At 35.9% G+C, this 11,783-nt stretch overlaps 2 protein-coding genes across 2 annotated transcripts; one reads left to right on the top strand and one right to left on the bottom strand.

Moving 5' to 3' along the window:
• Nucleotides 1–3,879: 3,879 nt before the first annotated feature.
• LOC112502769 (protein disulfide-isomerase-like) lies at nucleotides 3,880–8,761 on the top strand. The gene is made up of 10 exons (XM_025106774.1): nucleotides 3,880–4,145; nucleotides 5,247–5,277; nucleotides 5,384–5,671; nucleotides 5,761–5,949; nucleotides 6,127–6,252; nucleotides 6,990–7,127; nucleotides 7,212–7,331; nucleotides 7,676–7,793; nucleotides 8,089–8,201; nucleotides 8,315–8,761. Exons 1-10 carry the CDS (start codon nucleotides 3,964–3,966, stop codon nucleotides 8,504–8,506), a joined length of 1,497 nt encoding a protein of 498 aa, XP_024962542.1. The 5' UTR covers nucleotides 3,880–3,963; the 3' UTR covers nucleotides 8,507–8,761.
• Nucleotides 8,762–10,364: 1,603 nt separating this feature from the next.
• Nucleotides 10,365–11,521, bottom strand: LOC112502770 (protein DOG1-like 3). Its single transcript, XM_025106776.1, has one exon. The coding sequence runs from the start codon at nucleotides 11,424–11,426 to the stop codon at nucleotides 10,569–10,571; it is 858 nt and encodes a 285-aa protein (XP_024962544.1). The 5' UTR covers nucleotides 11,427–11,521; the 3' UTR covers nucleotides 10,365–10,568.
• Nucleotides 11,522–11,783: the final 262 nt, after the last annotated feature.

Consider the following 11,783-nt stretch of genomic DNA (forward strand, 5'->3'; position numbering starts at 1 on the left):
ACCCCTGGAGCAAAGGAAAGAGTAAAGATAATTCTAAATTCAATCCATAACTTGTTGGAGTTTTGAGAGCTTTTTAGGAGGTTCATCAAGCTTCAACACATCTAGGCCTTTCTTTTGTAAGCATTTTTTTTTTATCTTTTCAAGCAATGTAATTTCCTTTCATCGTATTGTACTTTCTAGATAGATAATATAAAACAGAGGTTTCTTTTAACCTCTGGCTTTGACTATACTTGTGTTTTTCAATTCTAGTAAGAGCCTGTCTTATTTACATGTAGGAGGAGATTGTTAGACCCCATCTTGTGGAAGTGTAAGCAAGAAGCCTCTTACTCTAGTCAATAGGACTTAGTCTATAGAAGCAGTCTGGACTAAGAGCTCTCATGCAGAAGAGGTCAAGAACCAGAGCTCTTACTCAAAGAGTGAAGGTTCCTACATACAGAGCCTGCGCTCAATCTCCGTGGACGATCAAGCCTTATGCGCCAAAAAGCTTAAGCGCTTGATGCAAAGCTACAACTCCAGACACAGAGGCTCTGTATAGTACATGCAGAGCCTCTGCATACGCAGAAACTCTGCATAGTACATGGAGAGCTTCTATATAGTACATGCAGAGCCTCTGGTCTCCTATCTCCATGGAACGCGTGTTTAGTCTAGACATTCTCGCAAGCGTCAACAAAATCAAGGCGGCTTGACCATTTTCGCTCCCAGTCAACAATAAGGATGCGGACTCAGCAACCTAGAGATTCATAAGTATAGCATAGTTTGTTTGACTTATGTGTATATAAGGAGACTTCCTCCTCAGGTTCAAATAATCTGAGAGTGCCGACTTATATTATAGTCTTTTCTTGTGAGAATATGTTTAGATTGAGAATTGTTATTTTCATCTAATAAAAGCTTCTGATTTATTCAAGTCTTCTACTGTTCTTATTTATATTGAACATTTCGTTTTAACAAAGTCAGTACACTGTTCGTACTTCAATCATATTCTTTATCAACTATGTTTTTCTGAGAATTAAGAGTATATGGGTTCCAACAGGGACTCGTGTGGGGTTGGACTCCAGGACTACGGGTATTGAAAAGATAGACTCATGTAAAGTCAGACTCTAGGACCTATGAGTTATCGATGTTATTTGGTATTACGGAGGTGAACTTGCTTAAGGTCAGACTCTGGGACCAACGGGTTGATGTTTGTTTTTTTAAGTGAGAAGTCTTGATGTTCTCACTATAATTTTTTGTGAGTGGTCACCAGGTCATGGTTTTGAGATCTTACAGTGGTACCCTATCAAGTCATATATGGAGCTACTAGTCTGTGGTGGTATTTTATTGAGTCATGCATAGGGCTAGGTCTTGTGGTGGTACTCATTGGAATCGTATACGGATACCGATGACTTTTATGGTGAGACTCACCTAGAGGACGAGTAGGAATCATGGTCATCCTTAGGGCTTGCGAGTGGTACTTATTAGAGTTGTATACAGAGCTTGGGTCTTATGGTGATACTCGGTAGAGTTGTATACGGAGCCTAAAGAACTTGAGTGAAACTCGGTAGCATTGGTGAATGGCTTACTTTGTGTTTTGCCATGATCTATGGAAACATGTCTCCTCCGTCACCTAAAGGTGTTGTTTTGAGTATTGAGTATTGTCCATGTTTTTGTTAACGATTTGAGTATGGAGTGTTATCCATGATTTATGGTTGAGGTAATAAAGTTTTATCCATGATTACAGTAATTGAATATTTAACCTTATTCACTTTTGTGTAATTATTGGTTTTTGGTTCATGTTAAATGGGTGTTTAGAATAATGATTTTCATCACGAAAATGGTGGGTTTCGGGAAGGATGTTGATTTTATATTTAATACATTTCATTTTGGAAGTTTCATTTAAACAACATTATTTTCGTTTTACCATTTTATATAAATAATGAAAAGTCCTTGAACTCACTAGGTGATATGTGTGCAAAAGCATACATTTTAACACCAAATTGTTTCTTTATTCCACTTCATTTTTCACTTTTCCCAATCCTATATTGAGTCTTTTAGTCTTATTTTAAGGTTTTACATTTAGTGGAGCTAGGATGCAGGAATGGTGATGTCTTATAAGTTTGGTGAGTAAAATGCTAACATAAGCATTGTTGTAGCAGGTGTATACGTTGTTGCAGCACTGGACACTGGATATTGGCACAACAAGGCTCAATCTCGTTGAATAAGGTGAAAAGTCAAAGTTTTGAAGAAGGCATCTCCTAGTACTCCTGGCAACAAATTTAGATAGATGATGCTCCTGCAAGATGCCTAAAGCATCTTGTACTAAGGCATTTTTCTTTTGTCCCTTGGTTATTAACAATTGGGTATTACCCCTTTTGTACGTTTTTGATTCCCTCATAGTAGTATAAATAGTGGTGTGAAATCCTTTGAGCAAGTGTGTGAAGTGTGGTGTGTAACCTTTTGGAAACAATTGTCATCAGGAACAAATCTTCATCTAAGTTTTGGTTCCTTGTTACTTTTTAATTTGCAAGTACGTTTTCATGTTCTTCATTCCTGTCTGTTGCTACAACAACCTTTTCAGCTTTCTTTATTTTTCGTGCAAGATTTACTTTTAGGTCATTTACATTCATTCATTTCCATTTATGTCATTTACTTTTAAGCACTTACATTAAGTAATGCTATGGTAAATACCTTAATATAGGTGTAAGTGAAGGTTGTGAAATTGCGCCAAGTGTTAGTTGATGTTTGCTTGTTAATAACAAATTATTTCACTATTCACAAATGATATCAATATTTTATCTGGTAATCTTTGACAAATTGACACATGTTATTTTATAGTTGAACCTAAAATTAAGACAACGCAAATATTTCTACTAAATATGTTATAAAGACTATAAAGAGTCACCGTAATCTTATCGATTGCAAAACTATATGGAAAGAAAGGCAATATTTGTACTAGTTTAGGATTGATGCATCACCAAGTACACTTCCAACATATAGTCTAATCTGCACTTCCTTGGAAGGCCATTCAATCCAGTAGTGTTGTAAAGAGTTATTTATAGAGCAATATTCGTTACACTTCGTTGCTGAAATCCAACCTGATCTTGCATCCATACTATCTTTTAATTATTGTTTCATTTCAGTATTTGGTTACCAACTCTCGCAAAAATGTTTTCTCTCTTAAGCTTTATTGCTTCCAAAAACCCTTTTTTGAAATCTCACTTTAAAGTTAACTTTAGTGACTCTCTTTGCAATTTAAATCTCTGCGGAACGAAATTTGGTATTACTTATCATTATTACTTGATTTGGACGACACTTGTAATCCTGAAGCCCATACCTAAAAGTCCGATCAGACCAATTTTTTTTCTTTCTAATACCTGAAAAGATCTAGCGCTAAAATGTCCGACCAAGCTTATTTTCACACGCAAAGCTTGACCGTGCCCCAAAAAATCCCATGATTTTTTTTTCTTATTGAAAATGAGCTTCGAATGTTTTATATCTATGTCCAAAAAAACACGAGCTTTGTGCATCTTTAACAATGATAATTTGGCCTATAACGAAGATGATGACTGAATATATATTGATAGATGCATTTTACTTCTTTGACATACCCACACATGACATATATATCATTTAAAGGAATTTCATTAACCTGAAGTACCAACACAAGACATAATGATCTATTTTGGACTAAAAAAGTAAATAAATTCTCATTAGACCAGATCTGTAGATTGAGTATAATTTAAGGGACTAAACTTATAATTTACTCTGTTTCATCTTAGGACAATCGATGGAATCCTACGTCAGATGCCGAAATTCTCCCAATTTTCCACGTATACGACGACGTATAAGGGTTCAATTCCACCAAACGCCTATTTATTCACGCTGAAGAAGCTCCTTTGTCTTGGTCTTCTTTCTCACATGACATAACTAGCGATAACTCTTGTGACTTTATAGAGAGAGAAAGTCTCTACACAGAGCTCAACAGCTATGGTGTCTTCTAGGGTTTGTACTCTATTTCTGTTCTGTGTTTTTGCAATCTTATCATCCAGTGTATCAATCTCTTCTGCTACCGAGGCGGAGAAAGAATATGTCTTGACTTTGGATCACTCAAATTTCTCAGAAGCTGTGGCTAAGCACAAGTTCATAGTCGTTGAGTTCTATGCTCCTTGGTATAAATCTATATGCTTGATTAATTATTCAACTTTTGGTTGGTGGTTTTGATTTGATCTGATTGAGTAATAATTAACAAACTAACTGTTGTCTTGCATTGACTTGAAGTTTCCAGAAAAAAGTATTTTGAGTGTTCTTAATTCGTAAACTTGAACTTCCAATCATTGCATGTATTTAGATCGATATATTTATTTGATTGTTTATGAATTCTTGAGGAATTCGTCCTGTTTCTGTGTGCCTGCGTGTGTGTTTTGAGATACAGATCTAACTTTATCGATGAAATCCAGGGGGAAATGGAATGGTAAAAGAAGAATAGGTTAAGAGAAGAAGCATTTACATCAAGTTTTGTTTGTGTGATTCATGCAAGGAGATGTGCGATTTAGAACGTGGGTTTGGTGTACGATTAAAATCCAAATGGAAACTGGTTCATATATTCCGTTTATGTGATAAAGTTTAGACCAGTCTTTATTTAACTGATCTGGATCTGGCTTTAAATTAATACAGAGAATGCTTAGTTGATTAAGTATTAAAATAATATTTCAAATGAGTATTTTAGACACTTTCCTTTAAAAGGAGTTTTCAAATTGCATGACCTGCCCCCTATGTAAATTTCTAATCAATGGGCGGTCCTTAATAAATTTAATGATCTACTGTCATTTGTTGTTAAATTTTCCATAAGTTGTCACAAGGGTTTGAGATAGATCTTGTCTCATTTCTTATTAGCTGTAAATTAGAGGTGGGCATTCAAAATCTTTATCTAATGTTTAAGAGATCGTAATTGCTATAGGATGGGGACAGAGGAAGCATAATTTTTGAAATGCAGCCACATTATTGGTAATGGGAAATTCTGGAAGAAAATTACATTCTCCATTCCCTTCTTTTATTGAATCGTGATGATTGACGTATCTGCGTGTTCAAGCTAAAATGTCGGTTGTTTATATTCGATGTCTTCTGCTCTAACTTTAATTGGAATCCATGGTTAGAAATTGCTTGCATCTAAAGTTTATGCGTTTGAAATTCACCTTGTCTATTTTACCAATTGTTTATGGGATAAAATCCATTGCTTACATCTGTAAATTACATCCTGCCTTTTCTGACAGGTGCGGTCACTGTAAGAATCTTGCTCCAGAGGTATCTATCTTTTTCCCCAGATTTCCACTTAGGAGATGAATTCTCGTATTTGAAACGGAACAGAGCTAAAAGTAATAATTTCCACTTGTATTATGTACATGTGCAGTATGAAAAGGCTGCATTTGTGTTGTCAAGCCATGAGCCTCCAGTTGCTTTGGCCAAGGTTGATGCCAATGCTGAAGAAAACAAAGAACTTGCACAGCAATATGAGATTCAAGGTTTCCCTACAATCAAGATCTTGAAAAATGGAGGAGAAACTGTCCAAGACTACAAAGGCCCTCGGGAGGCTGATGGTATAGTGGAATACTTAAAGAAACAAGTAGGTCCTGCATCATTTGAAATAAAAACTCCAGAAGATGCAGGCAGCCTTATAGATGAGAAAAAGGTCTTTGTGGTAAGATTTTCAAACTCCCTTTTCCCCTCTGGCTTTTGACTTGGTAGCTTCGATTGATAAGTCCTTAAATGTTTGATGCATCATTGAAGGTAGGAATCTTCCCCAAATTATCTGGGGAAGAATATGAGAATTTCACCATCTTAGCTGATAAGCTGCGCTCGGACTACGACTTTGGTCACACTACAAACGCAGAACTCCTTCCACGCGGGGAATCTTCAGTGACCACCCCGACCATTAGGTTACTGAAGCCATTTGATGAACTGTTTGTTGATTTCCAGGTACTGCCAGTTGCCACTGTGGGAGGCTATAGTTTCTTTTTAATTATTTCTTTTTAGAAGGAAAGTTATTGCTGTTACATGTATTTCATATTTTTGGTTATCGGTTTTGGTTCTTGGTTTTTGTAAAAGATAAAGGCTTCTCACCAATTTATTAACACTTGTTTTGTGAGCTTTCAGACATTTGAAGTTGATGCTTTGGAGAAGTTCATTGGAGATGCTAGCATTCCTATTGTGACACTCTTTGACCAAAGCCCAAACAACCAACCATTTCTAATCAAATACTTTGAAAGTCCCAATGCTAAGGTATATATGTACTTCAGGACACCCCTTTTACACATGCCTTTTTTTTAATCATGTTTGTAAATATAAACCAAGGGTTTCTCAAAATACAATAGGACATTTTCGTGTCTATTCTGAGTATTGCTGCTACTATTTATTGAATACCACCTTGAGATGTGTGGGGTTCGGTGAACCCCTAAACACATAAACATGAATAGACGAGGATATTTTAACAACCAGCAGGCAACTATTCTATTTGTTCATATGCAAGATTGTGATGCCACGAGTCAGCTGTGTCAATTTGTCAACCACCTCCTAGTTCCAACAAGTTACTTGGTTGTGTTGCGTAATCACTGTGGCAGAGCTTGCTCCTGTATGAATCCTTTAATTATAAACTCAAGTATTAATTTAAATAACTTTTATGCTTTCAAAATAGTGTCCATGTGTTATCCCACATAATGCTGGGTTACATGATTCTTCTATTTTGAGCCTTCTCCTTTTTCTATTTCCTCATCTTTTTTGTGGCAAACTTCCTCTTTTTTCTGGCACACTTCTCACAAGCTGGGGTCTTCACGGAAACAGTCAGCTCTACTCCTTGAGGTTTGGGTAGGGTCAGGTCTATGGACATCCCACCCCCTGACCAGCTGGCTGCACCTCCGGGATGGGATATATCGAGCTCATATCGTTTGGTTTGGTTTGGTTACCTTCTCTATAACTTTTCTGTGATATACCAACAGAGGTTATATGTTTCTTCTGCCTAGGCAATGCTGTTTCTGGATTTCAGTCATGAGCAAATCGATGCTTTCAAGTCGAAATACAAGGATGTTGCTAGCGAATACAAAGGAAAGGGTTTAAATTTCCTATTGGGTGATGTTCAAGCTAGTCAAGCTGCCTTGCAGGTAATTAAGTATCTTTCTCATCTTTCATAATTTTCTTTCGACTTTGACTCGCATCCTAATTTCCCTGTATACCTGGACAAGCAGTATTTCGGCCTTAAAGAAGACCAAGCACCTGTCCTCGTTGTACAAAACAGTAATGGTCTGAAGTTCATCAACTCAAATGTGGAAGCTGATCAACTCGCCCCTTGGTTGAATGACTATGTGGTATGTTTAACTTCCAAACCCTGGATATCTCCATGATTTAAGTTGTAATGATTTCAAGTAAATTAAATTATTACTTTGAACCCACTTATCATCAGTTCTTGTTTATTTTCTGGGCCGTTTGGTTTATTCTCATTGTTTATCAAGTGATTTCTTATGAGAAAACAAATACTTAAGCAAACATGCTCAGGTTTACAAATGATCACTCAGAAGGTCTATGGAAGTGTGGTCATGTTATCCTTGTTCTAAACTGTCAACGTTTACATGATTCCATACGTATCAAACAATACATGGATTTTATTTAAAAAAATAAAACCATTTTTGCTCACATTTGCTATAAACTGCAGGATGGAAAAGTGAAGCCGTTTATAAAGTCGGAGCCGATTCCTGAAACCAACGATGAACCTGTGAAGGTGGTGGTTGCTAATAGCCTCAAAGACATGGTTTTGGACTCCAAAAAGAACGGTAAAGATTCTGTCTATGCTAAAGGAGACCTATAAAATAAAAATGTTAAATGGTGAAAGGAAATCGATTTTCATGTTCTTGTGATGATAGAAATTCATGATTAAAAATGTTGGCCTTGGGACATCAAGAGAAACTTTACATGTATTTGGGATTTGTTTTCACAGAAATAGCTTTCGGGTAGAGGTCATGTAGCCTTTTGGTTTTTATGTTTGTTTTCCAACTCTTGCCAATTTTCATTTAACTTTCGCTTCCCCTTCTCTTTCAAAAGCTTATACCATTTGGACTTGTTTTGCAGTTCTACTGGAGATCTACGCACCATGGTGTGGACATTGCAAGAAACTAGCTCCGATCTTGGATGAAGTTGCCGTCTCTTTTGAACACGACGCTAGTGTCATGATTGCTAAATTTGTAAGTTCCCGCTTGCTTCTTACGTCACTTAGCATGTGCCAAATACTGAAATGACAAACCTATGGTTTCCAGTCTCGTTTTTGTAAATTTCCTTACTTTTAAAATTGTATCAGGATGGATCAAACAATGACATTCCAAGTGACGCGTTTGAAGTTCAAGGTTACCCGACGCTATACTTCAGATCATCAAGCGGTAAAGTGGTGCCATATGAAGGGAACAGGACAAAGGAGGATATCATTGAGTTCATTCAGAAGAACCGTGAGGACGAAGAGACCATAATCCAACCAACCAAAGACGAGCTATGAAGACTCTGCCTGCCTTTTCCATCGGTAGTTCAGTTCCATGTACTCTCTTAGTTATGAGACTTTTTAAGTTAAATTGCGGATTTTTATAGTTACGGCACTTCCCCTGCTGCACCAATAACCACCTTCTACTAGAATCCACCACCACCACCACCACCACCACCACCACCACCACCACCGGTGGATGCTATGAATAAATATGTTTGCCTGGAATGAAACTTGATATAAATAAAATGGGAACATGTTAACTTTGAAAAACGTTGCTTCAATGAGGACATTTTGACAAACTAAACATCAACTTAACAGGCAGACACTACGTTTATGTGCCTTAATGGATAAGCTTTAATATGAAACAAAATAAAAATCTTTTCGGATGAGCTTAGTTTCTGTTTTTACAATGCACTAAGCGGTAGGATTGTAAGGCAATAACTAGACAATGGATCATTTGGTACAAAATAGAAAGAAATGAGAGAGTTGGTGATGCAAAACCGTGGACGAACAAAGATAGTGTATCGACACTATGATGTCAATAAGGGATGTCGTTCTTTATCGTTATTGTCACTATTACTGAATTTTACTAGTATGAGTGATCATGTATAATAATTAAATGATAAATCCAAACTGTGGGTATTTTTAGAGAGTAGCTACAAGGATATTTGCATAATGCAACGAGATATATCTTTATTTTAATATTTCGTTTTATATTTTTTGATATAATACGGTTTATGTGGTTTTGATAGAGATAATATTTTTATGTTTGAATAAAAATAAATTTGAATATATCATAAAATTTTTAAAAAATATATCGATATTAATATTAAATTAACTATTTAAAAATTCTACTTTTTTTTACAATTTATTTAATTCAGTTTTTATTATAATTTAATTTAGGTTAAATAATGAAGTAATTTAGTTTTGGCTTAACAATAAAAATTTATAGAGATAATAATTCTGTTAAAACTTAATGATTATTCTAATTATATTTTAGACTTTTTAAATTTAAAATGAGATACTTATCCTGTATTTGATTATTGTTTATCTGCATTTAATTATACGAATTCAAAATTGAAGCTTTAATAAGTTATACTTACGCACAATTTACTTATAATTTTAAATTTTAAGTAATATACATTAATAAACAGTATTTCATGCATAAAGAATAGTTTTTAAGAGTTTTTGTTAAATACTTTGTAATATAACATTTCATGCATAAACAGTATTTCGGGCTATGACCGCCGTTTTAATTTTCTCAACACCATTAGCGGATATTATGCATCTTTTTATGAAACCCATATAACTTCCAATGACTTTTCTATAATTTTCTTTAAAATAAAAAAATTAAAATATAGAATTTCTAAACATAAATTATATTATTTTCTAATTTATCATCTCAATAAACTTTTTAAAGAAGTTTTTAATAAAATATAACAACTCAATCTTATAATGAAATTGAATAAAATAATAATTTCTTTCTTTAATATTAAGTTTTATTTTCTATTTCAGAGAATAAGAGGTTGTTTTGACAATTGCTAAATGATTTGGTACAAAATATTTAAGTGGTCGGAATGATTAAGGGTCTTTCATGATATAGTACAAAATGAAATTAAGGCGCTTAATGGTTCATGATATAAAATCATTCAGAGAGTTTTAAAACCATTAAAAGATAGATATTTTTTTTGTCAAATAAGATTCACCTCTTAACGATTCAAATGTTACCTCTTAATGGAACTATTAAAAGGTAAACAAACAATCCCTAAGATAACAAAATTGTTAGATCGATGCATGAATGTAAAAAGAATGAATGGAATTTGATTGATCATGTGTCTTGAGAATATAATGGTCACCCTAACAGTTTCAATAACGCAAAGTTAGGTACTGTATTTGTAGATTGAAATCACAAATGCATAGAAGGGTTTTCAAATCCTAAAACTGTCTTTGCTTTAAAGTATGTTAATTAAAAAAAATGATACTACATAAACAGCTCTACAAAATCATTTCTATGAAAAACAAAAGAAAAAATGATGATAATAAATACTAGGGAATAAGAAAAGTCAAAATAATGACGTCATGAAACGTCCAACCCGCTAGGGGCCCCAGTAACATTTTCTGCCACGTGGGCTTCCCTTTCCTTTCCCCAGTCGTGTAGCCGGAGATGCAGCTCCGCCGCCGCGATGAGGTAATGCACCGCCTGTATCGGTCTTAATATCTCGATTACAGCCTTCAAGGTCTCCAATCTCAGATCATCCGCCATGTGTAACAACTCCTCAAATCCGTCCTTTTTTGAATCCAACGTCGATTCCACTTTCTCCTCATTCTCACCCTCATCGCTGCCGTCTTCATTTCTGATCATTTCCGACACCGCGTTCGAAAGCTCCACCATGGACCTGTCCGCCACCGATTCCTGTTGTTTCGCAAATTTTTCGCTTAACATTCGTTCTTCATAGATGGTTTTCTTCTGTAACTCGTCGATTCGATTGATCTGATTCGGCTCCAAGTCTCCTAGATCCCCGGTCGTCAATCCACGGATTAAATCGCCGATTTTGGCCTCCATCTGGATTCCTGATTTGGAGTAGAGCAGGTGGATGGCCAACGTCGGTCGCCATCCGCCGATCCATAAAAACGCATCCTCCAGCTTGCTCCGCCACGCCGGTGAGAACATCGAAATCGCGTCTCGCTTTTCCCAATTGGACTTGGCCTGGTAGTACTGCTCGTAATGCCGAACAACCCTCTCGATCAACGGACACAGCACGGCGTCGTCGTTCTCGTCCCGATTGTGGTTGTCGGCGGCAGATACAAGCTCTTCAAGGTATGTATTCTGCTCGCTGATCCAACACTCGAAGAATCTATGAAATGTCTCACGGTGCGGATTATCAGCGTGCATTGCTTGCGCCATGAAAGCTGTACTGTTTGGAGTAACTGACATGATGTCGAAGACTTTATTTGAGGAGAAGAATGGATTTTGGGGGTTTGCAAGTTGCAGGTGGTAATTGATGATTTGGGGGTTGCAACTTGAATCCAAATCCCATCCGCCAAAACCACTTGAGGTTTATATGGATGCATCTCCAAAGGCAAAAAGCCAGAAACCATGGGCGAATACTATCAGCAAAATGTACAGGTTTCGTCCCTCTTTTTCTGACTTTTAATGCTTTTTGCACATAGTCGTCTCTCTCTCTCTCTTCGATAATGTTCTTGATTCTTGTCATATTTATTTGGTAAATTAATATGATTAGATATACAGCCTTCAAATAAAGAAGTTTATATATTTTAAGGATTAGCAATA

This window comes from Cynara cardunculus, unplaced genomic scaffold, assembly GCF_001531365.2.
Source record: "Cynara cardunculus var. scolymus isolate 2C unplaced genomic scaffold, CcrdV1 Un_Scaffold_1903, whole genome shotgun sequence".
Taxonomy (NCBI): Eukaryota; Viridiplantae; Streptophyta; class Magnoliopsida; order Asterales; family Asteraceae; genus Cynara; species Cynara cardunculus.

Bases quoted from the DNA above. Each gene is read 5' to 3' on its own strand.
- LOC112502769 (XM_025106774.1), top strand. From the start codon at position 3,964: ATGGTGTCTTCTAGGGTTTGTACTCTATTTCTGTTCTGTGTTTTTGCA. The intron at 7,794-8,088 runs GTAAAGATTCTG...CTTGTTTTGCAG, and splicing joins TTTGGACTCCAAAAAGAACG to TTCTACTGGAGATCTACGCA. The intron at 8,202-8,314 runs GTAAGTTCCCGC...AAATTGTATCAG, and splicing joins GTGTCATGATTGCTAAATTT to GATGGATCAAACAATGACAT.
- LOC112502770 (XM_025106776.1), bottom strand. From the start codon at position 11,426: ATGTCAGTTACTCCAAACAGTACAGCTTTCATGGCGCAAGCAATGCAC.